Genomic DNA, 27,819 nt, shown 5'->3' on the forward strand with positions numbered 1-27,819 from the left:
TTACCATATGGGACTCTTCGACTGCCTGGAGAGGTGCACTGAACGGCTGTATGGATCTTGGAGTTGGGAGACTGGAGACTATGTCTCGCCAATCTATGTGAACGTCTTGGCCTGCAGAGAATTTGAGGTGGCACTGTCCTGGCCACCTAGAATTCTGTCCGCCTCTCACTATCCCCCTCGCTGCGACACTCTTTCCGCGCCTCCGGAAGTCACTCTTTACCTAGGCAGTTGGAGGTGGTTCTCGAGCTGACTTGCGTGTGGTGGCGTCGTTGGGCTCGAGCTCGGTTTCGCCCGGTGGGCATCTTGCGAGTTTGGGCGCCATGTTCTTCCTCAGCGGTGTGCGGCCGAGGGGACACGCCATGTTTTGGAGAAGCTAAGGATTTACTACCTTTCAAGACTTTTGTCTGAAAAAAAAAAAAAAAGGACGCCTCCGAGTTTGGGAGTTGGGAGCAAATGGAGTCTGACTGAACCGAAACACAAGGCTCTGACCCTGGGGGATTAAAAGGGCCGCCTGAAGGCTTTTGCGCGCCGGGAGCCGCGGGGGTTACTGTCCCTGTGTCCTCTTCTGTCTCCACTCTTCGGGCAAGGGCCTCGGCCCGCGGTCCTGCCGGGGTGCCTGCCTTCGTGCCCAGCTTTTCTGGGATTTGTAGTTTATCCCCAAGGCCCAGTACTGTTTCAATTAAGAGTTCTAATAAGCACCTATTTAGTGAGCCCCTGGTTTGTGTCAGCCAATTTGCTGAGGAGTTCAGGTACTGTCATTTAAAAACCTTTCAACATTTGAGACGGTTATTACATCCATCTTTAGGCGAATGTAAGTGGCAGAACCGACAAATCCAGGCCTACCAGACTCCTTTGGGTCAAACACTTATACTGTAGTGCCCCCATAACTTGTATTTTAGTTTTTTATTGTAAAAAGATGTCAAACATGACTCCATAACAATACAATGAAACCTCAAATACCCATCACCCAAATTTTGTTCTTTTAACTAAATCATAAGCCCATAGCAAGCCTCACCTCTGAGAACAAATCTTTATGACAGTCTGTGGGTTATAAAGGAAGCCCCAATTTTCATTGCATTAACTGCTCCACCCACTTGGCACTACCCAATGACTACCTCTTGATAATTCTTTCCTTACCTCCTGTTGAGAACTTAATACCCACCAGAGACTATAATAAGTGCTTTACAATCATTAGTATTAATTATAGCGAATATTTACTTTGGACTTAACCATGTGCAGGCCGTTGCTAAGGGTTTTATGTGCATTCTCTCTTTTAATCGAATGAGACCAATGATTTGCTAATTTTACAGATGAAAAAGCAGGCATAAAGATGAATAAAATTGTACAATATCTAATAAGTAGTAGATTCACTCTCCTGACCCCAATGTCTATTCATTTTAACCACTAGGTTACATGGATTCTTACTCGTAGTAATAAACCAGAGAATGAATTCATGTGTCGGCAGACTTTTCGGGGGAGGGGGTATACATATTGCCTCCCCAATTATCAGCTTCAGAGAGAAAGCCTCCCATTCATCATGCTCTAGCACTTGGTTCATACCTGTTCTAAAGCACTTACCAGGTTGTACTAAAATGATTTGTTTACATAGCTAGTTTTCCTCTGACTGATTCTTCAAGGCCAGGAACTGTCTTACTCATTTTTATGTTCCCAGGGCTTAGCCAGTTCCTAACAAACAGCTGGGACTTAAAAACAGTTTGCTGAGTGAATGTATGAAAGAATCAATCCACCTCTCTTCAGTGCTGCACAGCGCAGCAGATATCCAGGGTTGAAAGACCACAGGCTTCTACCTGGAGGGCTCAACTCTCCTTAAAACTCCTGAGAAATCCTGGACATGCCAGGATGTATTGTGAAGTGGTTACATTCAGTAGAGGAGAAGACCCAAACACTGTAAGTAATCCAGGCTTGGGCTGGAAAACAAGGTTGAAGTTACTCATTAGCAGGTGAAGGATCAAGGGTCAAGGCAAGGGGGCTGGAAGCAGAGTGGACTGAGCAGCCAGTGGGGGAGAACAGTTAAGACACCAGCCACTCCAGGCAGAGCACCAGCTCCTCCTTCCTGAAGATGTTCCACCAAATTTGGGCAGCTGTACTCTACCTCTATGGCATTCTTCTTAACTCCATCTACCAGTGCCCTGAGCACAGTCAATTGACACCTCAAGGAGTGGATGGGAAAGAGGTATGGACTGAGAGTTCGGGAAGCTTGGGGTGGGGAGGGTCTGAGGGATGACCAGAAAGCCACACTGGGAAAGGAAGTGGGGAAGAGGTTGCAGGTGTTGTGATGATAATGGCAAGAACAAGTAAAGAAATATTAGTGCTGTGGCCATCATTGTGAAGACATGGTGCAATTGGATGGGGCTGGGGGCAGGTTTACTGAGGAGGGGCAAAGAGGAAAAGTCATTTAATGACTCCCATCTCGTGGATCCAACCCCCAGTTGGAAAAAGGCCAGCCAACACCTTCACTTGTAAGTATTGCAGTCCTGATTAACGAACAGGTTGGATGGATTCTGTAGTGGGACCCACCTTCTTCTGCTCCCCTGTTGTCTCTTCAGTTCCCAGAGCCCCACCTTGGCCGGTGGTTCTTTATCGCAGGGGCAGCTCCCACCAAGGAGGAGTTGGCGACTTTTGACCCTGTGGACAACATTGTCTTCAACATGGCTGCGGGATCTGCCCCCATGCAGCTCCAGCTTCAAGCTACCATCCGCACGTGAGTGGTGAGGAGGCAGAGGCACTAGTAGGTGCAGTCTCTGCCCCAGGTGAGAGCACCCACCCAGAAAGAGCTGGGCTCTTTGGTATAGCCACTATCCTTGGCCCATTGAGTTCAATAGCTCTATTAGTTTCCCTCTGGAGAGAGATGGACCTAACCATCCCCCAAAGGGGACCCAGGCTTCAAGGAGGAATAAGATGGAATAAATAGAGGCTGGTCCTGAGTGGTTGAGAGGTCACTCAGTCTTTTCTCCTTGCCACCACCACCTCTGCAGGAAGAATGGGCTGTGTGTGCCCCGGAAATGGATCTACTACCTGTCTGAAGGGAGCACAGATCTCAGAACTGAAGGTTGGTTCTCTCCAGCCCTTGCTCTCCCCAAGCCTCCTGGGCTTGCTTGGTTTTGCATCGCTGTCCTCACACTTCCTCCCACCCACCCTCACAGGCCGCCCTGACATGAAGACCAAACTCTTCTCCAGCTCATGCCCAGGCGGAATCATGCTGAAAGAGACAGGCCAGGGTTACCAGCGCTTCCTTCTCTACAGTGAGTGGGGATGCCAGGCAGGAAGGGTTGGAGGGAAGCATGGTGAGGTTGCAGGGGCAAGAGAGCCCCTTCCTCTGGGCCCTGTGACATCATCCCAAGAAGGGCTGGGTGCTTCCATGAGGTTCTCACCAGAGGTGGTGCTTAGAAGCAGGGGATTTGACAGACCTGGGCCTGCTCTGTCCATTCAGATCGCTCACCACACCCCCCTGAGAAGTGTGTGGAGGAATTCCAGTCCCTGACCTCCTGCCTGGACTTTAAGGCCTTCTTACTGACTCCCAGGAATCAAGGTGAGGGGGTAAAGTCTCACAGAAGACAACTAGGACTCACCAAGTCTTCTGTGAGACCTGGTTGAAAGGGACTCAAGTGGGCATAGGGGCTGGGCAAAGGCTGGCATCATCAGACTGGCTGTGTTGACACCTCTATTTGTGTCATAGGCTGTGATGGCACCAGAGAAAGTAATCATGGGCTCTGGGCTACTCAAAAGAGAGGTTTCTGATTTTGCAGTGGATAAAGGGGGTGAAGGGTCAGACATGGTGCAGAGGTCTGCAGGGCAAAAAGGCCTCAGAGACCCTCTTCTCTGAAATGCGGGAATGAGGGAGTGCATTCTTCCTCATCTCACTACCACCAGCCTTACCTCTCTCCTTGGGTTTCCTTCCTTTCCATCTTTTTCTCTTCATCCTCCTCCCACCAGAGGCCTGCGAGCTGTCCAGTAACTGACCTGTGGCTTCATCTGTACCCCCAGATGGATACAATAGAAGCTGACATTGTAGTAGGGGAGAAGCTGGAAAATCCCAACTCCCTTTCAAGGGTAATAAAGGTTTTTCAATCCTCATCTAATTTAGGGGGTTTGTCTCTAGACATTAGTCCCACTCCCTCCATTTCAATATTTCCCTGGACCTTCTACCACATAAACCCCCAGTTGGACGGCGTCAGGAAGGACACTTGGCAGTAACTCTTACTTTGTAGTGGTATATTGAGGATTTGGTGTGACAGAGTTATTTATTGCTGAGTGAGCAAATCTCTAACCACCCCCCCCCCCCGCCCCAGTGGGGTCTGCAGACTCCAGTGCTCCCCATACTGCCTGTCTGAGCTGACAGCCCCTCTGAGCTGGCCCTCCTGCTAACAATGCCTGCACAGTCCCCATTCCCTCTGGCTACTGGGAACACCCAGATCCTCCCTGCAGGCTCCATCACCTATAGGACCCCATCCAGACCCCCTAATTCACCCACCTAGCAGTGCCACTCCTCCCTAGATGGTGCAGATCCCAGGATCCAAGGGATACCTTGAGTCTCTCAACCACCCTCTTACCCTATCCAGAGATCTATCTGTCATACCTCTGGTCTCCTCCACCCCTGGAGAGTTTTGAAAGGTAGAGAGGGACTTTTAGTCTTTATTCTCCACCATCACACTTTTTTTTTTTCTTTTAAAAAGTGGAGGTGGAAAAAAAAATAACTGGAGGTGGGAGAAATGTAAAAGCAAAAATTAACAACAGCTGGTGAATTCAAGGGCAATGCCCTCACTGTCCATAAACAGACACCTAAACAGTTCTATTCTCTCCTGTGTGTGAAGGGGGGCTCTGTGCCCTCATACTCTGGGGTTTCTACCCCATCCCTGAGGTCCCTGTGCTTACAATCTAAATCATGCCCCCCACTCTCCTAAAGGCCACACTGTGTTCACCCTTGCTCCCACCTCACTGAGGATGGGGCCATGGGACACACCCCACCCTGTGGTCACAGCCCCTTTCCTGGGTCTCCCCTCTGCTCCTCACCCTCCCTCCCCAGCTTCTCGCCCTCCAAGTCAATGGCCTCCTCATCCCCACTGGGCTCCCGGAGGCTGACAGCCAGCACCAGGGCCTGTAGAAGACCAAAGAGGCAGGCAAAGTGCAGGGGGTGAGCGGTAAGTAGGCTCAGAACAGCATGGAGCCCATGCAGGGCAGCCAGGAAGGACAGTAGCCCATGTAGCCAGAGGCCCAGTGGTCCACGCAGGCCCAGCGCGTCCAAGGCTGCCCGCAATGGCCTTGAGCATAGCCCCAGCAGGGCTGAGGCCAGTAGCTCCAGCAGGTGCAGGGTCAGGTTGGTAGAGATCTGCAGACATTCCTCTGGGCCCCCCAGGTACTGATAGGGAGCCCCTGGTTCCCCCCGCAGCCAGCCCAGCAGCTTCTGACGCCGACCAGGCTTCTCCAGTGGGGCTTCAGGCCCAGAGGGGCTCAGTCCCTCTTCAGGGGACACTCCAGGTTTCCTGGTGCCACCTGAGTCCACAGGATCCCATCCCAGTTTGGGAATGGCCTGTCCAGCCTCCAGTCTCCCAGACCCTTGAGTGCTAGAGACAGTCTTGTTCCACTTGAAAGAATCCATTCTTTTGCTCTCCAGTTGCTCAACTTGGGACTCCCTGCTTGGTTCTGGAGCAGCCCCAGAGCTCATCTGTGCACCTGAGTCCTTGGTCTTGGGAGGCCCCAGGTCTCCCATGGTTTCTGGGGCACTGTCCCAGTCACTCCCTGAATTCTCGGAGGAGCTGTCCATCTGTCTGGGTTCTGGGGCAGGCAGGTCAGGCCTCGTTGGTTTCCGGCGGCCCCAGGGGCGAGGTAGCCAGCCACCAAGCCGTCGCAGGAACATGGCTGGGGTGTGTAATGAAGCCCCAAATTCTGGTGCTGCTTCCTGGCACTGCTTAGACTCTCAGGTTTGAGGGCTGAAGTTCTCCTCAGAAGCCAGAGTCTGTTCAGGCTCAGAACAGGTATCTGCCTGGTGTGTCCTACTCTGAATTCAGAAGTGGCTCCCCACTTCCCTGGATGGTTATGCAGCCTCAAACGTGGCAGGTGGCTTGTTTCCTTTTCAGTTTTGAGGTAAAGTTAGGCACATCCAAATTTATTAACCACCACCACAATCACCACCACCACCACACAAGATTCCGAAAGTCTCGGGATCTGACAAAGCCTGGGTCACCCCCACAGTGTCCTCCCTGTTTTTCCGGGTTTCTTTCCCAGCAGGCAGCACCCCAAGTTTCACTCACCAAGGCCACGCCCCAAGGTGCCCCAGAAAATGGGGAGGCGGTGCTCCATCCAAGAAGGAAGGAAGGAAAGGTGGCCCCGGGTCCTAGGTGCTCCCGACTGAGGGAGTTCTGAACTGCTATCCTAAAGGAGCTCAGGAGTAGGAAGTCTATTAGGTGGATAGGGGGAGAGCTATCCGGCAAACTCCAGCCAGCAGCGTTCGTCCCTTGATTCAGAGGGCTGTGAATCCTGTAAGTAGCCCCACCGGTCCCCGAGCACACAGCTGAGACTCAGCTTCAGCAAGGTCAGGTTGGAGGGTTCCTCGGAGCTCTCGGTCGAGAGGCAAAGCGCGGGCCTGCGTGGGGAGCCAGGCATCCGGGCGCTGCAGCCCCTCCCGGACCCAGCGTCGGGGCCGCGGCCTCGCGGAGCCGCCCGGAGCCAGCCGCAGAGCCCGGAAGCAGCAGCACAGGGACTACAGGGACAGACGGGGGCGGAGCCCGAAGCTCACGGGGAGGACCCTGCCGACCGACCGCCCCCCGCGCCCCCGCGCCGCTTGTGCGCGCCGTCAGAGCGCACCAGGCCGTAACACGGCGCGGAGCCGAGGTCGCTGGGGGCCAGTAAATCCAGCCTTCCATTTTCGTCGCCCAGAGGTCCCGGGACCACCAGTGTCCCCTAAACTCGCCCACTCCCATTAGTCTCCTGCCTTTGAGTTCTTCCCCGTATCCCCCACCATTCCTTCTCTTAAAGTCCAAGATTTCATTAAAGGATTTTCTGGAAAAGAAAGCTATGAGAGAAGGCTTGGGACTTGAGTAGCCCTCCGCCCATCCATGCATATTTACCTCCTAGATTTGACAACAGCGAGGTCTTCTTTTGCCTGGCACCTGGTATGAGCAGCATAAGGGAGGAGGGAGAGAGGGAAATTTGGGAAAGACAAGTATAGACAAATAGGATGTACTTCCAGCCCTCAGTTTTCAGGTAGCAGAATGAAGAATCTTGGCTTAAAATGCAGATCTGGAAGGCCAGAATTCTGATCCCAGTTCAGCAATAGCTTACAGACTTCATAATCAGGCCCTCCTATCACACTGGCCTCTTCCTCCAAGACCCTACCCACTCTCATCATCTTTGAGCCTTCTCTGACTTCTACCACCGTGCATTGTATTTTATCACATACAGTCTCCTCCTCCAGCTGTGAGCAACCCCAAGACTGGGAGTATCTTTCATTCCTACTTTTAGTGCATAGCACATGAACTTCTATGTGAAATCAGTGATTGAATTGGCTAGAGTGGTCAGATGATTTCTGGGGGAGGCTAGACTTGCACAGAGATGGGTAATTGCTGGTTCAGGGATTGAAAGAATAGGTGGTGACACAACATTGTAAACTGACTATACGTCAATAAAAATATATTTAAAACAAAGGAAAGGAAAGGAAGAAAAAGGAAAGAAAGGAAGAAAGAAAAGGAAGGAAGAAGGAAGAAGAAAGAAAAAAGAAAAAGAACGAAAAAGAAAGGGAGAGGAGAGGAAGGGAACGGAAAGGAAAGGAAAAGGTGGGTCCCTCAAGGCAGTGGCTGGGACTAGAAGTGAACCAGACTAGCAGGAAGGTGACCCTATCATGCCACCTAGAGGAGCTGCCTCTTCTAGCTCACGTATGTGGTCCCTAGCCTTGTTTGGCTTCCCTGCAACAGCTTCCAGAAAAGTGAATAAAACACCAAAGAGGAAAAAAAATTTTATTTTTTAACTCTCAGCCTCTCTCTCCCAAAGGCAGAGCCCACTGTTCAAAACCTGAGGGTCTGGGACCTGAGCAGACCTCAGGAAGTAGAAGCCAAAGTGCCCAGGCCAGAGGCTCAAGCAGACCAGGGTCAGACCTTGCCAAGGTCAGAACTCAAGATTCATGTATGTCCTCAAATCCCGCTCCCAGGCCCTGTCCTTCTCCTCCTGCCTTCTCTCCCTCTTCTGGCTCATTGTGGTCACCCGAGGGGTTCTCTCCCTCCCAGCCACTGCCCGGGTATCCCGAGCTGGGAAATGTGTAACTCGGGGTTGGGGTGCTGATCTGTAGCCTAATCCTTCCTGGTCCCTCTTGAGGACAGTGGGGATGGGGTTGGCACGGCCCTCACCCCGGGGCCCCAGCCCCATTCCAGGCTCCCAGCCCCCCTTCAGCAGCAGCCTGAAGCCTGGACTGGAGGTAGGCACCCCAAGGGGCTGGCTGGGGGGCCGGAGATCCTGGGACAGTGACAGCAGGTGAGCAGTGGATGTACGGTGGTTAGAGTCTCGGAAGTGGGCACCACAGGTCTCACAGTACTGGGGGGAGGGGGACTGGGACCTGTAGAGAAAGAGAAGAAAGGGTTTAGGACAGCACAAAGGTTGAGGCCTCGGGGGGTGGGGTGGGTGGCAGAATGGGACAGGGTCCTTCCAGTGTTTCTGCTGAGGAACAAATTGCTTTCCTCCCCACTTAGCAATGAGGGACTCAGAGGAGCACAGTTGGGAGAAGAGATGGTAATCAGGCCTCACAAGGCTCCCAGGCAAGGGAAAAATAAAATTGACCACAGCTAATGTAGTCATATAGTGCTTACTACGCAACCAGCACTGTTCTGTGACTTTACATATATTAACCCATTTAATCCTCAAGACCCTATTGAGAAAGGTACTCTTATTTCCCCCATTTCTCAGATGAGGAAACAGGCACATAGATATTAGGGTGCCCATCTAAGTACAGGATTTAAATCTAGGGAGCTTGTACAACACAGGGGATATGGCAAATATTTTGACTATAAATGGAGTATAACCTTTAAAAGTTATGAATCATTACATTGTATACCTGTAACTTATGTAATATTATGCCTGAACTATAGTTCAATTAAAAAATTGAAAAATAAAAAGTGGAAAAGATTTTAAAATATTTAAAAAATAAACTCAGGGAACTCATGTTTATAAGCACTCTACTACACTGCCTTATCAGCCTACACAGGGGGGCAGGGGAGAGAACCCTTCAGCTCTGTTCTGGGGCCTCTGGTGGGGAGTGGCTAGGAAGGGCAGAATACAGTGAAAGATGGGTGTGGGCTAAGGCTTCCCCTCACCAATTCTCTTGACTCCTCGTCTCTCCAGGGCTCTCTCTGACCATGCGGGCCACCTCAGGAAAGCCCGCTTCTTCTGCCAATTGAGCAGCATCCCTGCCACTCAGCTCACAGACCCCAACCCAGGCAGCCCCACGGTTCAGGAGATAGCGCACAGCTGCCTCCTGGCCGGCCCGGGCAGCACACATTAGCGGGGTCCACCAGAAGGCATCTCGAGCGTTGATATTCCCCCCAGCTCCCCCTGCCTCATGGGGATCCAACAGTCTTTTTAGTTTTGCCAGGTCCCCCTCCTGGGCTGCCCTCAGTATCCGCTGGGTCATCTTGTCTTCTGCCTCCAGGGATCTCCTTTGTCCATGTCCTCCTGATGTTCCTGCTGCAGCCTCCCTCATTGTTCTTTTCTTCCTCTTTCTCTTACTGGCAGGCTCAGGATGAGATCTCTGGGGTTCCAGGGTGCTGCTCTCATCCCCAATTAAGGCCTCGTAGAAAGCCCGGGTTGCAGCTCCATCAAGGGTGGGCTCCAGCTCTTCAGGCTGTGATTGCAGCTGCCCATCTTTCCAGAGGTCACTGGGGTCAGTGGCTGGGGTAAAGTTAATGAGGGAGGACCTGGACATGGCTTTTGGGAGAGCTAGGAAAATGAGACTGGGCAAGGGGAGGATGAGACAAGGAAGCCAAGCCTTTGGTGGTCCTGCAGTGACCAGAGCCACCTCCAGACACCTGCTGGGATAAGGAAAAGTATCCTTAAGAGTCAAAAATCCCCTCATACCCCAAATGTAACCCCACAACCCAGGACTCTGCAGGGCCTGAGGGTCATAGATCTTGTGGAAAAACTGGAAACCCAACAGTAACAGACCATGTCCCTTAGTAAAGGTTAACAAAGAAGACTCTGTAAGACAGTTGCCCAGAGCTTTTGGACTCCGCCCCCACTCCAATTCTCACCGCCAATAAATTCTGAAACTACTTTACCACCGCACAAGACATACCATTAAGAAAAACAGCCTGGCTGTTTAAATCTCCCTTGATCCTATTTCGGGGTAACGTCTTCCCAAATCAAAACAGACTTCTCCGGAAGCAGGAAGCAGATATCGAGGAGAGGTTCCAGTCTGCGTTGCTTTGTAGTTTCCGTACTGCAAAATGGTGCTACTCCAAGCTAAGAAGTCCACAAGTGGCCACATGACACAATCACGCATGCGTGGCTGGGGAAAAACAACAACAACAACAACAAAACACCAAAACATTACTGAGGGCGCAGGCATGCGCAAGCGCTGGGGTGTTTCCCGCCCTGGAATCTTTCCAATAGCATACGCGAAAAGCGCCACGTGCCCAGGCAGCGCGAGGACCAAGAAGGATCCGTCGGTTGGGGCAGAGGGGTCCTGCTTTTACATAACGCCCCCACAATGCCCTTCGCCTCCCTCAACGTGGCCCCTGCTACAAGCTCATTTTCTGGACCTGGGAAACCACTCTCGCGGTTAAAAAAGGCCCCAAGGAGGCGGAGAATGCCCAGAAGCCGTGAAATGAAATAACATTACGCAGCCCCTCACCATTACTCTGACCAGGGTTCGAAGGTCACACTTAGCGCCCGCAGCAGAACGCTCTGTTCAAGCCCCAAGAGGAAATGGAGAAGTGCAAGGGGACGAGCAGCAGAATGGCTGGCGCCACCTCAGGTTAGCGCACCGGGACGTCCCGGTTCTCACACCGCTCAGCTCAACCCAGTACACCCTACCCAAGTCCCTCAACACGGAATCCAGCCTCACCTCCCACCTCAGGAGGCCGAACCCCGGGGTGAAACATGGGCCTCGTCAGGGGTCTCTACTGGCAGGCTGACTCGGGCAAGGGGCTCGACAGGCGATAAGGAACCGGCTGGTTGGCAAGGGATGAGGTCGATGCCCTCAGTAGCAGGATCGCGTCGGGACCTGAGGCATGCTGTATTAGGGGAACGGCTGGAAACGATTCAGCCAGCCTCGTTCCTTTCCCCGCCCCCTCTCGGCTCCAGGGTCCGAGGATCACAGGGCTGTTATTTCTCAGGCTCCCCGGTCCAGAACACGCTACTGAGCTTCCGCTTCCGGTGGCGACTCCTAGAGCCTCTCTGCGCCCCGCCCCCGAGCGTGTCCCTCAGGGGCCTCGCGACACCAGGGTCGTGCGCGGGTTATCCTGGGGTTCGTAGTTCGTCTTTCTCTAGTTTCGCCAGTTTCTCCCCACCGGGGACTCCATCTCCCGGCGTCCACGGCGGCTCCCGACTCTAGGCGCTTGCGCGTTGCCCTCTTCCCCACCCCACCCCCAGTTTCCACTCCCCCCACCCCACTTCGCCTGCCGCGGTTGGGTCCGCGGCCTGCGTTGTAGCGGTCGCCGCGGTTCCTTGGAAGTAGAAACTCCCCTCCCCTCCCCGCCCCCCGGTCCCGGTCCCCGTTCAGCCGGTGAGTCTGGGGTCGTCGCCGCTCGGTGTCTCCTGTCCCTGGGCGCGGCACATGGGGTCTCGGCGCCTTGATGTGGGGGTGGGGAAGGAAGTGACCTGGTCCGGCACCGAGGGAGGGAGGGGTGGCCTGAAGTATGGAGGCGGGATGTGGGGACTCCTGTGAAAGGGACCTGACGGCCATTGCCAGGCCTTGAGAAGAGGAGGGGCCTAGCCCTTGTTTGGAAAGGATAAACTTTGAAACGCTTGGGAGTGGGGCCAGGGACACGGGGAGACCTGCGGGGGTAGGCAGCCTGAGCCGCGGGGCCCTGCCGGAGCTGACACAGAGGAGACAGGCCTGGCCTTCGGGAGCGTCAGGGATGTGGGTAGGACTGGTGGCTGTCGGTTTCTTCCAAGTGGTAGGACCCTAAAGAATTCCTTAATCTCAGTGAGAGAAAATTGCCTGAGGTGTGAATAAGACGATGTACAGAGACGTGCTGCAGCCTGGGATCCTTTAAAAAAGGGTGGCCCCAAATTCTTCCGCGGTTGGAGAGCAAAGTGTGGGAGGAGGGAGGATACCAGAGGCAGGAAGGGAGATCTTAGGTTTACACTTCTTTTTCTAGCTGACGTGAAGATGAGCAGCTCAGAGGAGGTGTCCTGGATTTCCTGGTTCTGTGGGCTCCGTGGCAATGAATTCTTCTGTGAAGTGAGTTCTCCTCAATCTTCCTATCCATCTCCACGTATAATCTGGCCAGATATTCTCCCATTTATTCAGTTTCCACACACTTCTCTCACATGCTTCTATAGAAACTTTCTTGTTAAGGAAGAGTCTCCTCAGTAACCCCCTCGCTAACTTGTGGTGAATGGGCAAGACTGGGGCCTCAAGTCAACCCTGCCATACTCCAGCAGTATAATGTTGGCCATGTCAACCCGTGTGTTTTCTTTTTTATGTGGTACTAGTAGAACCTGTCTTTGGAGAAATAAAATACTGCATGTTAAAATGCTTGGTAACATGTAAAGCTGTGTGTTAACATAAGGGATTGTAATTGCCTTCAGAACCCAAGCTGTTCAGCCTCCACCTTCCTCAGAGAGCCAGCTGCCCCTAAGAGGAGGCCAAAACTGAGACCTGGAGATGGGGAGCAGGAAGAGGGACAGGGGTCTTGAAAGGAATGTCTCTCTAAGGAGGGGATTGCTGTACCTGTTTATCCTTAGAAAAGAAAAGCCAAAGGTTTTATGGGTGGTATACGTGGACTGGGGATGGAGACTCAGGTGCTTCTGCTGAGTTGGGAGTGGTGATCAAAGGGAACAGGAGCAGTTGTGTTGAGGATAAGGCATCAGTTAGGGCAACTTGCCTAGGTCAAAGCTGAGGATTCTGCTGTGGGTTCCTCTTGACTTCCATGTCCTGACAGGTGGATGAAGACTACATCCAGGACAAATTCAATCTCACTGGACTCAATGAGCAGGTGCCTCACTATCGTCAAGCTCTAGACATGATCTTGGACCTGGAGCCTGGTGAGATACCCTCAGGGTTGTTTTGTGTGTCTATGCTTCTTTTCCTCTTCAAATTCTGTTTACCTGCTTCTTGAATTTCTAAATTTCCTTTTGGTTCTCTGATCCGATTAACCCCAAATTCTCTACTTCCATTTTGATTCCCCACTTGATTGTTGAGTGTTATGACTTATACCACTTGTTCCCACACTCTGATCCTATAACTCAGCTCTCTTCTATAATACCAGTTTCCCCATGGGTCTGATTTTCTGTTTCTCCTGGCTGGCACCTTTCAGTCTAGAGTCTATCTTTTGTGTTGACATCTTTGTATTTATGTGTTGAGAAGGGAGTTGTGAGGGAGAGAAGGGAGCAGAAGCTGAGAGGGGCGGAGAGAAGGCACAGTTGCCTTGGGTGGGTGGAAGGGTCAGAGGCCCAGGTTTCTGGGTCAAATGCCTGGGCTGTGGGTGGGTGAGGCTCTGAGTTGGATGCTGGGCTAACTGAGTAGCCAGCAGCCCCTGGGGGTGGGCAGAGCACCTAAAAAAGCTGTCAGACAAGTGGTTGCATTCAGCCTGGGCCATATTGCAGATGAGGAGCTGGAAGACAACCCCAACCAGAGCGACCTGATTGAGCAGGCAGCCGAAATGCTCTATGGATTGATCCACGCCCGCTACATCCTCACCAACCGTGGCATCGCCCAGATGGTGAGGCCTCTCTACTCCCACTTGACTCCTTCAGAGGCAACAAGGGAAACAGATTCCTGCAGCAAGAAGTCACTTGTTTCAGCCTTGTCAAGGAATCTAGCTGAGAAGAGAGAAAGAACCCCTGGGCCTGGGGGTTAAAACCTGATTGAGGGTTGTGCTGAAGGGGGTGTTTACAGGGAGGGAGATGTGACCTCGGGCAGGAAATTGTAGACTGCCTCTTCCTCAGGGAACAAGCAGCGAATGGCTCTGATGGTCTGCAGCCTGTGTAACTGGAGGAAAGGAAGCAGAGGAGTCCAAGGGCCAATCTGAGCCACAGAAGGGGCCTCTGGACAGAGAGAGGCAGGAGGAGTTGGGGACAGAGTGATTTGGGTTGGGCCAAGGAGGGGAATTGCCTCTTCACTTCGCACCTACCCACCAACCCCTTCCATTTTATTCACTTCAGTTGGAAAAGTACCAGCAGGGAGACTTTGGCTACTGTCCCCGTGTGTACTGTGAGAACCAGCCAATGCTTCCCATCGGTGAGTGTTGGAAAAGGGAAAGGAGGGCTGTGTAAAATGGCAGGTCCACTGGGAAGGAGCTGGGGCTCAGCAAGTTGGGGCTGAGTCCGGGAGGGAGGTTGGGCAGGCTTGGGGTTGCCTGGCCTGCTGAGTCTGGCTGTCTCCCAGGCCTTTCGGACATCCCAGGTGAGGCCATGGTGAAGCTCTACTGCCCCAAGTGCATGGACGTGTACACACCCAAGTCATCGAGGCACCACCACACGGACGGCGCCTACTTCGGCACCGGTTTCCCTCACATGCTCTTCATGGTGCACCCCGAGTACCGGCCCAAGCGGCCCGCCAACCAGTTTGTGCCCAGGTGGGGAGTAGGGACAGAGTCACCAAGGGTCAAAAGCAAGGCCCAGGAGCCCCCAGAAAGAAGGGTGAACAAGTACAGGGCATGGTCCTTTCTTGAGGCCTACTTCTCCCAGAGCCATGGCTTTTCCCTGCTGAGTGACCATGGGAAAGTTGTTTGATTACCTATGTCTCAGTCCCCTTATCCATAAAATGGGGATGATGGCAATACCTGCCCAACAGCATATTTTTAAATGTGTGAATTGCTTAGAGTAATGTTTGGCAGTTGAAAAGCCGTCCTTGTCGCCATCTGCCCTCAACCTGCCAGGAAATCCTCAGAGCCACGGTTCAAGTGTGGTTTATCTTCCTGGAGCATCATTTTTACTCTGGTGTAGAGAAGGGAAGTCCAGGTTTGAAAGCTGAATAGTATTGAAATAGTTTTGAAACAAGTACTGACGTGTACACATAGACACATACGTAGACATGTGTGCATACACACACCTATGTATGTATACTGAGTTTTAACAGATATTTAAAGCACATTTTCAATATTCTTGAGGGAAGAAGTTTGGGAACCACTGCCCTTAAGCGCTGAGCAGGCCCATAAAGGAGCTGGGATAGGGAGGCGGGAAGGCAGGCCATTGACAGGGCCAAGATGGGGCTCACCCTGCTGCCTCTCTGACCTCTGCCCCAAACCAGGCTCTACGGTTTCAAGATTCATCCGATGGCCTACCAGCTGCAGCTCCAAGCCGCCAGCAACTTCAAGAGCCCAGTCAAGACGATTCGCTGATTCCCCACCCTACCTGTCCCTCAGTCTTTGACACTTTCATTCCTTTGCTGCCACCCTTTCAGGAACCCTCTTTGGTTTTTAGTTTAAATTAAAGGAGTCATTATTGTGGTGGGAATATGAAATAAAGTGGAAGAAAAGGCCATGGGCTGGTCTGCTGGTGCTTGGGGTTGGGAAAGGGAGGGTGATGGTGTGCTGGACCCCAGGAGCCCTCCTGGCCAAGCTCACCCTCCTCAAATTGAAAACCAGCACAGATTTGTGCCCAGTGGATTTGGATGATGTTTTTAGTAGTAGAGCAAAGTTCCTAGGACTGGGTGTGGGGATGTGCAAAGATCACAAGGGAAAGACTCAGAAAAGTCAGATTTCAAAGGCTAGAGAGATAATTTGTTCTTTTTGGGTCACCTATGGCTGTCTGTTTATACTCTAAGGGATGTAATCAACACTTTCAGTTTGGGTTTTACAGGGAAAGTGGTTTCCCAAAACAAGACAACTGTAGGGGGTGGGGAGAGGAGGGACAGGTCCATAATTGCTGCTTTGTGGTGTCTATGCGCCCTCTACTGGGAGAGCTGAGACCTGCTCATCTCAGAAGGATGGGGTCACTGTGTCCAAAGTTTCTCCCAGCGCAATAGGGACTGGCTCTGTTGTGTAGAGAGGATAGCACATTGTGCCAGAGACAGAAACTAATCCATGCAGCCTTGAGGGGCGGGAGTAGATCTGTGAGGGGCAGGCAGGACAAAGGTAAACTGCTGGACTGGGGCCCAGGTATTGCCCCTGTCTGGGCGACTGCCCCTACATTCAGGAACCAGACCTTGTGGGTGAGGACATGCTGTCCCTCCTGCCAAGTTAATAGCTTCCTCCTCCAGCCAGAATCCTGCCCCAGGCGGAAATAAAGCTCTGTACCTACGGTAGCTCCTGCCCAGATTCTGCTTTGTCAAAACCACCCTGCAGCTCAGGCTCAAGGGGTATGGTCACCCCTCATGGACTGCCCTTCTCCCCAGAATTCCATAATGAAGGCCCATATGCTTGTAGGTGTGCTGGTCATGGTGGGATTCACAGTGGGAAAGGGTAAGTGGGGCCCAGGGGCAGGGAGGGAGGAAAGATTAAGTCCAGGCAGAGGGGTGGGCTGTGGCACTGGATGTGCTGGCTCCCTGAAGGGCAGGGAATTTGGAGTGGGTCAACACCCCCATCCCTCCTGTCTGTTTCCCCAGCTCCTGTTCCTGAACTCCGGACCTGCCACCTCTGCCTCTTGGAAGATCCTTCTGTAGGATGCATTTCAGGCTCGGAGAAGTGCACTGTCAGCAGTGCATCCCCATGCATGGTGATCACCATCTATTATGGTGAGTCAAGTCCCAGGAAGGGGATACTAGCAGGACAGCCTATGGCTTAGTCTCATAGATGAGGGCTGCTTGGAGCCTGAGGTATAAGACAGGGAAGTGGAGGGGTCTGGGATTCTGGGAGCCAGTTAAGCTAATTTTTCTGGCTCCTTCTAAAGGAGTCTGGGATAGGAATTGGGTCTGGGTGAGGGATGGAGAGAGCTTGTGAAAGAGGTGCCAGGTTTGGGGACTGTGGGAGGCAGCAGGAGTCATTAGCTGTCCCCTCCCCTTTAGAGACCAAGGTTCGCTTCTTCATCCGAGGCTGTGGACAGTATAATTCTTACCGCTGCCAAGAAAAACGCTCCACCTACTTCCCAGAGTACTGGTACCAGGCTGAGTGCTGCCAGTACGACTACTGCAACTCCTGGTCCAGCCCCCAGGTCCAGGGCTCCCTGCCTGAGCCCACTGACGGGTCCCTGCCCCGGCCCCTGTCCAAGTCCCAGATCCAGTGGTTCTACCAGGCCCTGAACCTCTCACTGCCCCTGCCCAGCTTCCATGCTGAGAAGAAGCCTGAAGGCCTGGACCCCCTGGCCGCCCCACCCCTGAACCTGAGCTTGTCCATTGCTGAGCTGCGCCGCATATACTTGTTCCTCAACAATTCAGGACTTTTGGTTCTTCCCCAGGCTGAGCCCTGACATTTTACCCTTCCTGGATTCCACTCTAATCCGGCATCTCTCCCCTAACACCCCAGCATCCTTCACTGCCCTCTCAGAAGACCACATTCTCTGGTCTGTGAGTTCTCGGGCCTCTTTTCCTCTGTACTTCATGGCTGTTTTAGTTTAGTTTCCTCCCCAGAAAGCAGTTGGCACTGCACCCACTGCCCTTTGTCCGTTTAGAAAACAGTCTCAAAGGTGGGTAATGCCTAGGCTGCCCTAGGAAAGGCACAGTGGTTTCCTCATCCCTTTCCCGTCATCCCCCCCCTCGGCTTCCTGATCCTCTCTCAGTCTGGTCACTTCCCACTTCCATTCTTACACTCTCTCTAAAACCTTGTGCCAGACTGGACTTGCATCAAGAAGGGTGAGGGATGGACTTCTGTGCAGATTTCCTGACTTGGTACTCTGGCGTTCCTACCTCACTGTCTCCACCACCCTCACTCCCACCTGGTCTCCTACTGCTTTCTCTCATCTCATCTTCGTCTCTGGCTTCCTCAGCTCCACTTCACGCCACTGAGTCCTGGCACCCGCTTCCACAGGTTCCCGGAGAGGGGAGAGGCTCTGTCCTCTGCTCCACACTCCCCAGTTTCCCTCCACAATAAACAAACTGGGCTAAGTCTGTGTCACATGGTTTATGGGGTCAGGCTCAGGTGTGGGCAGGTGTAGACAGGTTAAAGAAAGTTAACTGGGTGTGGGGTTCCAACAGGGTTGCAGCACCCTGCCCACTCAACCATTGTGGCTTCCTCGTAGTCCGTCCCACACAGCCCTCATCCATTCCGCCCTCTGCTCAGCAAGAGATCAGAGTCCTTGTGACTCCTCCCAGCCTTAAACATACCCTACAAAACCTAGGTAGCTAAACCTGAGTGATGTCAGGTTTTTCCACCTAAGAAAAGAGGAAAAACTCAACCAGGGAAACTCAAGAGCAAACCATAGGGCCCAGGTCTGCATCTCAGAGTCACCCGGAGCTGAGGTTCCTGCGTTCCTGCCTATCCTCAGTTTTCAGGATCCTGGCACCTAGAACCTCCTCTGTGGGGAAGTACAGAGAGCACACAGGTGGGGTTGCAGTGGTAGAATCTTTCATTTTAATGTTTTGAAAAACTGTAAGCATGCAGAGGGCAATAATGAATATTCATAACTGATCCTTTCCCATACATTCAATAAACACTGAACACACTGCTCTGAGCCAGGCCTGGTGTTAAGCACCAGGAGTTGAAGATGAGTACATCCAGGCATCCACCCTTCTGAATTTTGTAACCCAGTTCTGGGATTATGAAACCTTTTTCTGAAAAGTAGTGCAGCTTTGTGGCTAGAAGGCCAAATCCCAGCTCCTCTGCTACTTGGGTAAGTTGGTCTCTGCTTCACTTGGGTCATTTGTCAAGTAGGGATAGTGCCTCATAAGATTGAGAGAATGAGTGTAAATATGTGCACACAAATGGAAAGTAGGGGCTCAGAAATAGACACATGCCTTAGAGACAAACATGCACACAGATTTTGGCCTATACAGTTTTAAACCTTTTTGGCCATACAGAAGTTTGCACACCAAAAGATGGATTCTTGTAAAATACACACCTGTGTTACCACTCCCCAAGTTAGCATAAAGGCCTTTATCAGCACCCAAAGCTGCCTTCACACAGCTACCTCCTCAGCCCTCCCCGCCAGCTCTCAGGGGCAGCCACTGGCCTGAGTCGCACCGCCATGGATGAATTTTGTCTGTGTGCTGAACAGAAGTGGTGTCACGCAGCATCTAAATTACACAACATTTTGCACATAAGTTAACAGGTCTTCGTGGCCCCTTTAACAGCCTGTGCTCTGGTGAGAGACACCAATGTTTGTTTTTAGGTCAGGAAGCAGTTGGAGGTACAAAAAGAGGTACCAACCAGTTGTCCCCCTCTTGCTGGCCCACTTTTCCCCGTGACCTCTGACTTCAAAATAAGACAAAGGCCCCAGGGATGGAGTATATAGCTCAGAGGTAGAGTGCATGCTTAGCATGCACAAGGTCCTGGGTTCAAGCTCCAATACCTCCATTTAAAAAAATAATAAGATACTGACATTGCTATTATTAAAAAAAAAAAGTTCAAAAAAAAAAAAAAAAAAAGGCAAAGGCCCAGGGTTTACACAGCTCTAGCAAGTCAAACTGGAAGACAGCCTCAGCGGCTGAGAAATCCAAGGCACGAAGTTGAGTAACTTACTGTGGTCCTTGATAAGGGATGTTGAGCTTGAGACCACAGAGGCCAGTGCTCCACTGGGCCTCACATCTCTTCACAAAACTTCTTCCGCACCTTCTCCTCCCTGGCCTGGTTCTTCCACAGCTCCACTCCCACCCACACACCCCCATGGACCTGCCCACTAGTCCCCATAGCTCTGGGTCTGATGGCACTTCTGAGGACACCCACTGCCCTTCTGGTCTTCCCTGGAGGATGGCTTCCAGTCCCTCTTCACCTCTTTGTGCCAAGAGCTGAGTCACAGACAGTGGGGCAGAGCGGGAACATAGCTCTGCTGAGCTGGGAGCTCCTTACGGGCTCCATGAGGGGGCCGTCAGGCAGTACCACCTCCCTCAGCCTCCACCTCCACCAGAAGAGAGACAAACCAAATACTTCAGTACCTCAATTTATTTTGCAGGAACAGCTGGGGACTTGGGACAAGAGAGGCCTGTGGTGGGAAAAAGGGAAGGAGCAAAGCAGGGGAAAGCAGCAGCTTCCAGGTGGGAGCAGACAGGAGGAAAGCTGTCAGACAGGACTGAAGGAAATTCTGGAGAGGGAGCCTGGGGAAGGGGCAGAGTGGAAACAGGGACATTCAAGGGTGTCAACCAAGAAGTAGATAGGGCTGGGGTCCAGTAACTCGGGGGAGGCAGGGAGGGCTGGTGGGCAGGGATGGGCATTGTCCCAGCTGCCCCTGGGTGGAAATTGGGGGGATGGCTGGAATTTGGCAGAATATTACTCCAGAGGTCTCCGCAGAATTTCTAAGAAATATAGAGCGCTCTGTTCTGAGGGTTATTGCAGAAATTCCGGAAGCAGCATCGAGAGAATATCCAGAAGCCAAGCACCGGAGAAGTGCGGGTGTACGAGCAATCACTCATCTGCTCCTTAGGACGACAGTCACTCACCATGATGTCAGAACCACTGTCTGCAGAGGGACGGCAGCAGTCAGTGACACGGAGGTCCAGGCAAAGCCTCGAACCCTCCCATCCCCTCACTCTGCATGGACTGACCACACTGCCCTCAAACCCTACCCTGGACCCCCCCAAACGCAAAGATTCCTGGAACTGGGCAGAGGCAGAGAGTGCCAGGAATTCACCAGCCATAAACTCTTCAGAAGTTTCCCAACGAAGATTGGTGAGAAAGGGCCATTTGAAATACAGTGATAGTTGGAATGGGGTGAGTTGGGACTTGCGGAGCGAAGTTGGGAGAACCAGCACTTTGGATGGGACCATGTAAGAAAAAGTTGGGAGATGTATTGGAGGTCAGATTGCAGAGGGGAGGTGTTTGTCATTTATTTTATGGATCAAAAGTAAGAGGATGTTCCTGCTGCTGTTATATATATTACTGGAGGGGGGAAATCTTTGTGCCCATGTCCAGGGATCGTCATTGCTGCCCTGCTTAAGAGAGTGAAAACTTAGAAGCAACCTAAAGGTCCAGTAGGGGGATGAATAAATTGTCTCTGACATGCCCATGCTGTGAATACTACGCGGCTGGACAGCAGAACAAGGAAGCTAGTTACAAACTGGTATGGAAACATCAAGTTCCCATAACTGTTAAGTTTAAAAAACAAGTGCAGAACAGTGTTTACAGTAGTATGCTACTCTTTGTGGAGGAAAAAAAAAAGAGGTGAAAAGGAGTAAACAGCATATTTGTATAGGTGGGATGTGCATAAAAGATCACAGAAAGGATAATAAAGACATTTTTAAATAGTTTTTTGCTGTTTGTGCTTGAGAGCTGAATGGATTGGGCCAGGTGTGGGAAGGAGACTTCTCTTTGATACCCCTGAATACTCTGATATGGAACCACACCTGTGCATCAGCTGTTTGAAAAGTATCATGAAAGGATTTGAATGAAAGCAGTTGTGAACAGCAGTTGATAAGAACACCGTCTCTGGAGCGACCATAAACTGTGTGACTCAGCCTCTAGGAGATTTGTGCAAGGCTCTGCACCTCTGTTTCCTCCTCTGTAAAATGGGGATAATAATGTCTACCTCGGAGGGTTGTTAGTGCTTAGAACAGTGCTGGGCACATAGTCTGTGTTATGTGCTTATTAACTTGAAAAAGGTGAGGATTCGGGTAGAAGAGCAAGCATGAGGAACAAGGGAATGTAGTCAATTTCCAGCAAGTTGAAAAAGAGGTGGAGATGTCTAGAGGGCAATTTGATATGACAGTTTTGGCTAACATTCAGATTTAGGAGGATGCCATACATGGCTGCTAGGTGGAGCCAAAGAAAGATAAAATCCTCTTGGAGAGTAAAGAGCTAAGGACCAAACTTTGGTGAACATGAACTGTTAAGGGTTATGGAGAATAAGGCAAGACTCATGAAGGAGACTGGGAAGAAGCAGTGGAAGATGGAGAAGACTGATGCTGGCAGGAACTACTGCTGACAGATGGGGAGAAGGCAGCCTGAAGAAAGGCTTGTGGATCTGGTGATCTTGAGGGTCCCCTACAAGTCTGGGTGCTATGAGGAGGGTGAGCTGAGGAGGGAAGGAGAGTGGAAGTAGAGATAGGGAGTGGCTCTAAAGGAAAGGAAAGGAAAGACAGACAGTGATGGAATAGTATCTTAGAGCTGTGGGAACCAGACTTGGGGTACAGCCTAGAAGGCTGGTAGAGGCTCAGTTTGGGAACAGACTGGGCCCAAGACAGAAGGGGGAAAGCAGCTTACTGTTCTTTATGAACAGAGTCATGCAGCTGCTGCCGTGCGGGGCAAGGCAGATGTCAGATCCCAGAAGGCACCCCAACTCCTTGGTCTCCAAGAGGCATCGATAGCAGCGAAGGTATTTGTTTAACTGAGGCAGATAAGGGGGTTCTTGTTCATTAAGATTGAGCTGACCTAGAACATAGAGAAGCACTGATTTCAAACCCACCTAATTTCCAGGCTGGCCAACCCCACTGTTCCCTCCCACTTACCCATCTCAAAAAACCATAAAATTACCAATTCTTTAAAACCATCCGGCTAAATCTTCCATTAGAAGCCTTAGTGCTTGTTAAAAACCACCGTTCTCTGCTGTTATACCTCCTGAAATGAGGAACTCATTCATCCATTCATTCATTCACCATGTATTTGAGGGGCTAATGTGCCCAGCACTCTGCAAGCCTCTAAGTTCAATGGTTAGGCCAAGTCAGCCCATTCCAACTTTGGGTACCCCTGTTAGGACAGTTCTTCCTCTGTGACTTGGTGTCACAGTTCCCCACACTCCTCCACACTCCCAGACTCTCTTGAATATGCTTTCTTAAATCTGTAACATTCAGAAGTGAAAACACCAGCGTGGACCATCACAGGACAGGAAGAATCTCTGCTTTGTGTAGACAAGAGACTTCAAGTAGCCCACAGCCACATTCTTTGTTTGGTGGTCCTCTCATTGATCCAACTCATTTAATTTTGTCCACCAAAGCCCTCCTCTATTACATGCATATTCATCTCCCTCTTCCTCTGGTCCCAGGCCCAGACCACATGTTAATGAGTCCCCAGACCCGGCAGAGCACTTGGTGTGAAGCAGATGCTGAGCAAACACTGAATCCTGTTTCTGTGTAGATGGTACTTTGCAGCCAAATGAGGTTATCAGGTTGGATTCAGCCTTGTTCTACGTGGTGGATCCTAGTGCTGTCATCTGGTATGTTCGTCCAACCCTCCCTATTCTGTATTGTCCTCAGATATGAAGAGGTTCCCTTTAGTATATCCATTTAGGTCACTGCTGTTGAGTGAGACATCCCTGGGGAAGTTACCAGAAATCTCCCTCAGAATGAACATCAGTCCATTATCAGTCTGCAGGCATTATCCCACCAAGCCCACACATCCCATCTTTCCTCCTGCCTAGGTTTACCTGAACATCCTTGGAAGATGTACCCAGACACCTGGTGTCTGTGGATTTCTCTATCCAGCAGGCTAGGAGAACCTTCTGACCCCTTAGAGCCACTTACCAAATGCGAAGCTCATCGTGACCAGAATTATTAAGAGGACAGGGCTTTTCCTCTTAATGTACAGGGCTTGGGGGGAACTCAGATTCCGGCTACCTGCAGGGACTGCCATTAAGTTTATGACTTCCCATCAGCCTCTGGTTTGGCCTTATATTGGTGGAAGAGAAGTTGGCCAAGAGGGCAGGGAGAGGCAACACCTGTTTGGGGTAGAAATCAGTGCCAGAATGGCCAGAGGGACAGAGTGTCCCCACCCACAGCCTTTCTGGGGCCTAACATCCTGGCTTGGGGACAAGGGCCCAGCAACAGGGGAATGAGAGGGGAAACTTCTTTCATATTAATTCAACAGACATTCATTGAATCAGGTGTTGGAGATACAATATTTCACAAAGTCTGTACTCTGACAGAGCACACAGTCTAGTGCAGGAGGCAAGTCAACAAGCAATGATGGTGGGGAGTGCTTTCCGGGGGCACTTGGGCAGTGGAAACTACTGACCAAAGGGATTTCAGCAGAGGAGTAACAAGATCAGATTTCTGTTCATAAAGATTTCTGAGGCCGGGAAACCAGTTAGGACGCTATTCCTGAGTCCAGTCACAAGATGGCGGCCTGGTCTAGCAAAAGAGAGGGAAGCCGAGACGTGAATGATTCTGAGATAACATTTAGGAGGAAGACTGGACAAATTTGGACTTAAACTGAATGTAGGGTGAGGGAAAGGGGGATAGGCTTACAAAAGCAGGTGACTGTGATACCATTTTCTAAGATGGGAAAGACGTGTCAGAAATCCAAAAGCGCAATAAAAAATTTTTTTAAAAATAAAAGAAATCCAAAAGCGAGGACACCTGGGCCCCGAATGGTCATTCTCAGCCCAGTGCCTCCTGTGGGTTCTGGAAAGTAAGTGCCTTTCCCTACGCCCCCCTTTTCCGGGCCCGCCTCAGCTCTGCTGCAGGTCAGTGGGTCTGATCTCCGGCGCCCACAGGCTCCGGCGCTGTGCGCTCGAACTCCGCGGCTGGCTGCACCTCAGAGGTTTCGGGAGGACGAGAGGGCGGCCGCCAGCCCAAGTTTGGCTCTTGTCCCTGCCGCGGGGAAGCAACCTAGGAACGGCGTGCCGGGCATCAGGACCCAGGCGTCTGGCCCTAGCCGACACCCAGACACTACGCGGCTTCCCCAGAAGGTGGCACTGTGGCGCCAACATCCCTCCCAGACCAGGATTAGGAGCCCACGCAGCAACCAATGAGCGGCCGCCCACCCGCCTCAGGTGCGGTATCCACTTCCTCCGCCCGGGGCCTGCTGGGCCCGCCCCGACTGCTCTGTCGGCATCTCGTCAGGTCAGTCCCTCCCTCTCTGTGGGAGAAAGGGTTTTTGCTTTAAGGGTCGGTGGGCTGGGGGGCCGTGGGGGGGGGGGGTCCTCGGCTTCCAGGAACGCACCACCTGCTCCAGCTTCTGGTCTGGAGGTTTGGGGCGGGAACGTGCCCGAGGGTTCGCAGCTACTGTCTCGGACTACCCAAGAATCCTTCGGTCTCGGGGTGCTGATGAGGAAGATGGGAAGAAACGCACGGAGACACACCCGAGAAACACGGACGCGAAAACAGAAATACGAGAGGAAGACGCGCGCCACTGCACGCACCCCAAGAGCTTTGGAAGCAATTTTTTTTTTTTTTTTGATGGAGGACTAGGGATTGAACCCAGGACCTTGTGCGTGCTAATCACGCGCTCTACCACTGGGCTATACTACCCCCCACCCCCAAAAGCTTTGGGATGATAGAAATAAGAGAATTATTTTAAAGGAAAGTCAAGGTAATGGAGAAATGGGGAGGAGCACCGGCACCTATATAAATCTTTGTTGAATGAGTGACAGAGTGATAGATGAAAAGAATCAGACGGCGGGGACTGCTCTTGAAGCGAGGAGGGCAAAGGGGAGCAGAAGGGAATTTCACAGCGCCCTCTGAATCCCTCTTTCAAATATAACCGTAACGAAAAGGCTAAAGACTAGAGTTATGGGTGACTGAGGCAGGGGTCCCCCTGAGAAGTCCAAGAGGACTTGCCGTGGAGTTACATCGGCCACGCGCCCTAAGGGTCGCAGGAGCGAAGAGGCGGGTCGTATTTCGAGGCTGCGCTGGGTCTTCTTCGGAGGGGGTGGGGTCTTAGGGTTATTAATCCAGCCCTAGTTTCGTTTCGCTCTTCCCCTGTCCACGTGGCAGGGCGCGGCGGGTGAGCGCGCAGAACTGCCGGAGTTCGTTGCCACGGTGACGGGCACCTTGGAGGCTTTCTTGGGGTGAAGAGGCGGGGCGTTCCAACAGTCGCCATGGTGACAACTGCGGATAATGGTATCCAGACTGAGGGCCTCTCCCCCGGGACAAGGGATAGCTGCGGGTAAGCAGCTGAATGACCAAACAAAGGAGGTCGGGCTTGAGGACCCAACGCCACAGTTCGGGAATGGATCTGGGCAAACGAGGGGCCGGGCTACAGATAATTGGGCCCTCGAAAGCCAGGTTCTGTTAGGGAAGTGGCTGCGACTCTGCATTCTGGAGCGGAACTTAGAGAGGGGATATTTAATCTGAATATAAATGAATGAAAAAATGAATGACTGGGCTCCTGAGAGAGCTGGGAAGATTTGGTGATGGGTGGATGAGCTATCCCCAACACCTGCCCCCACCCCCCGGAACCCTCCACCCTCTGGTCCCTCATTCACTTGTGACAGCTGTGTAAGCAACACATGCCCCTCCCGAGGACGTAGAGCAAACCTTCTGCCCAAACATGCAGCCCAGAGCTGAGTCCAGCACCTCCCACTAGGAACAGTGCAGGGCGGGGCCTGGCCAATGAGGTGGCCCAGCCCCATCTCTTCTTCCCCGGATTCCAATCCAGTTGTTAGATCTCCTTTTTCCCAGTCTCCATTCCCTCTCCCAGTTTTCCCAGCAACTCTAGGATGCCTGGGCAACCAGGCCTCACCCGGTGCCCAGTACGGCAAGATCCAGAGCCCCAGCAGATTTAGGGTCTACATCTCAGCTGGTCTTCCCCTGAGACTGCGAGAACCCTGCTAAATAGGGTGAAGAGTGGACAGGGAGCTGGTTCCATCCTGGGGTAGAGGGTGGTTCTGAAAACACAGCTGCTGTGAGCCTTATCAGGTGGGGAGTAATCTGAGGCCCCTTGGGTGGGGTGGTCCAGAATTCAAATGTTGAACCTCACCTCTCCCTACTCACTTCAGGTATCCAAGGGCCCATCAGGGCATCCACTGTTCTCTATAGTTAGTACAGGAAGGAGTGAGGAGGGCAGTGGTGGTAGAGACAGATCAACAGAGTCTCTGGCGGCCATGGCCAGGAAGACGGACTCCTTTGTCTCTAGGGTGTGAGAGGTGGGGCTGGGTACCTCCTGACTGCATTTAAGGAGGTTCTCTTAGCTGAACAAAGACTTGGTTTCCAGGAGACGACTGTCCTGGTGGATCTGGGAAGGTGAGGTTCAGCACCATGCCACTGGTCCCACAGCTCCATATTCCACACTTCCCATCCTGTTTGCTCCCTAGGACAGGACAGAGGAGATGGGTACCAGTATCTGCTCTCCAGTATTTGCTAAAGGTGGAGCATTCTGGAGCTGTGGCCACCTCCTCTCTTCTAACTCCAAGTAGTAAGCATCATGTTACCTGACAAGTCTCAGATCATTCCTTCTGGTGGAGACAAACTATGTCTCCCCTTAAGGAGCTGCTGAGCTGGTGGGGGCAGAGAGCCTCTGCCCCAGGGATAGCAGGGGAGCTTTGTACACTGAGGTTGGGGGACACACTGAAATTAGCCAGAGACTTTATCTAGTTAGGACATCAGAATATTGTTGCCCATGTTAAGTATCTTGTTCAAAACAGTGGACCCAGGGTGGTAAGCCTAGGGGCATTTCATCAGGGAAAAGAGGTTTCCAAGGGAAGAAAGTGGCCAGGCAACAAACGGATGGGTGGGAGAGGGACTCATTCTGTTCTGTGAGGTCCAAGGATGGGAAATAGGACAGAAGTTACAGGGAACCAATTTCCTCAGGTTCAAACTAAGAATATTCTAACAGCTGTCCAAAAAGGTAAAGTATGGCTCTCGGAGGACTTAAGTCTTTGTCATTCGGTCCTCAGTCCCTGGCAGACCCCATGTTTGTTGAATTGCAAAGAGGATATGAGGAGAGAAATTTGATGACATGGAGAGGAGAG

At 51.9% G+C, this 27,819-nt stretch overlaps 6 protein-coding genes across 9 annotated transcripts; 3 read left to right on the forward strand and 3 right to left on the reverse strand.

Moving 5' to 3' along the window:
- APOM (apolipoprotein M) lies at nucleotides 1–4,095 on the forward strand. 2 transcript variants are annotated; one of them, XM_006178763.3, is made up of 6 exons: nucleotides 1–2,194; nucleotides 2,568–2,722; nucleotides 2,997–3,070; nucleotides 3,165–3,263; nucleotides 3,452–3,550; nucleotides 3,955–4,095. In XM_006178763.3, exons 1-6 carry the CDS (start codon nucleotides 2,081–2,083, stop codon nucleotides 3,978–3,980), a joined length of 567 nt encoding a protein of 188 aa, XP_006178825.1. In that variant the 5' UTR covers nucleotides 1–2,080; the 3' UTR covers nucleotides 3,981–4,095. The 2 variants fall into 2 exon arrangements, with proteins under 2 accessions (XP_006178825.1, XP_014409703.1); XM_014554217.2 differs by having other exon boundaries at nucleotides 3–2,194; nucleotides 2,608–2,722.
- A 117-nt stretch (nucleotides 4,096–4,212) lies between these two features.
- On the reverse strand, nucleotides 4,213–6,732 carry C20H6orf47 (chromosome 20 C6orf47 homolog). The gene has a single exon (XM_006178765.3). It carries the CDS (start codon nucleotides 5,873–5,875, stop codon nucleotides 4,994–4,996), a length of 882 nt encoding a protein of 293 aa, XP_006178827.1. The 5' UTR covers nucleotides 5,876–6,732; the 3' UTR covers nucleotides 4,213–4,993.
- A 1,219-nt stretch (nucleotides 6,733–7,951) lies between these two features.
- Nucleotides 7,952–11,492, reverse strand: GPANK1 (G-patch domain and ankyrin repeats 1). 2 transcript variants are annotated; one of them, XM_006178766.3, is made up of 4 exons: nucleotides 11,066–11,492; nucleotides 10,295–10,507; nucleotides 9,318–10,028; nucleotides 7,952–8,563 (listed from the first exon to the last, which is right to left on the reverse strand). In XM_006178766.3, exons 3-4 carry the CDS (start codon nucleotides 9,923–9,925, stop codon nucleotides 8,119–8,121), a joined length of 1,053 nt encoding a protein of 350 aa, XP_006178828.2. In that variant the 5' UTR covers nucleotides 9,926–10,028; nucleotides 10,295–10,507; nucleotides 11,066–11,492; the 3' UTR covers nucleotides 7,952–8,118. The 2 variants fall into 2 exon arrangements, with proteins under 2 accessions (XP_006178828.2, XP_014409700.2); XM_014554214.2 differs by having other exon boundaries at nucleotides 9,318–10,031; nucleotides 11,066–11,491.
- A 77-nt stretch (nucleotides 11,493–11,569) lies between these two features.
- Nucleotides 11,570–15,651, forward strand: CSNK2B (casein kinase 2 beta). Of its 2 annotated transcripts, none has more exons than XM_032462694.1 (7): nucleotides 11,570–11,725; nucleotides 12,324–12,406; nucleotides 13,110–13,212; nucleotides 13,774–13,889; nucleotides 14,332–14,407; nucleotides 14,555–14,744; nucleotides 15,419–15,651. In XM_032462694.1, the coding sequence occupies exons 2-7, from the start codon at nucleotides 12,335–12,337 to the stop codon at nucleotides 15,507–15,509; spliced, it is 648 nt and encodes a 215-aa protein (XP_032318585.1). In that variant the 5' UTR covers nucleotides 11,570–11,725; nucleotides 12,324–12,334; the 3' UTR covers nucleotides 15,510–15,651. The 2 variants fall into 2 exon arrangements, with proteins under 2 accessions (XP_032318585.1, XP_006178830.1); XM_006178768.3 differs by lacking the exon at nucleotides 11,570–11,725 and adding an exon at nucleotides 11,931–12,086 and having other exon boundaries at nucleotides 15,419–15,649.
- A 147-nt stretch (nucleotides 15,652–15,798) lies between these two features.
- Nucleotides 15,799–18,148, forward strand: LY6G5B (lymphocyte antigen 6 family member G5B). Its single transcript, XM_032462695.1, has 3 exons — nucleotides 15,799–16,571; nucleotides 16,715–16,843; nucleotides 17,114–18,148. Exons 1-3 carry the CDS (start codon nucleotides 16,484–16,486, stop codon nucleotides 17,512–17,514), a joined length of 618 nt encoding a protein of 205 aa, XP_032318586.1. The 5' UTR covers nucleotides 15,799–16,483; the 3' UTR covers nucleotides 17,515–18,148.
- Nucleotides 18,149–20,199: 2,051 nt separating this feature from the next.
- On the reverse strand, nucleotides 20,200–23,531 carry LY6G5C (lymphocyte antigen 6 family member G5C). The gene is made up of 3 exons (XM_032463515.1): nucleotides 23,514–23,531; nucleotides 22,395–22,596; nucleotides 20,200–20,655 (listed from the first exon to the last, which is right to left on the reverse strand). The coding sequence occupies exons 1-3, from the start codon at nucleotides 23,529–23,531 to the stop codon at nucleotides 20,492–20,494; spliced, it is 384 nt and encodes a 127-aa protein (XP_032319406.1). The 3' UTR covers nucleotides 20,200–20,491.
- Between the last annotated feature and the right edge of the window lie 4,288 nt (nucleotides 23,532–27,819).

The sequence above is a fragment of the Camelus ferus genome, chromosome 20, assembly GCF_009834535.1.
Source record: "Camelus ferus isolate YT-003-E chromosome 20, BCGSAC_Cfer_1.0, whole genome shotgun sequence".
NCBI classification, from domain to species: domain Eukaryota; kingdom Metazoa; phylum Chordata; class Mammalia; order Artiodactyla; family Camelidae; genus Camelus; species Camelus ferus.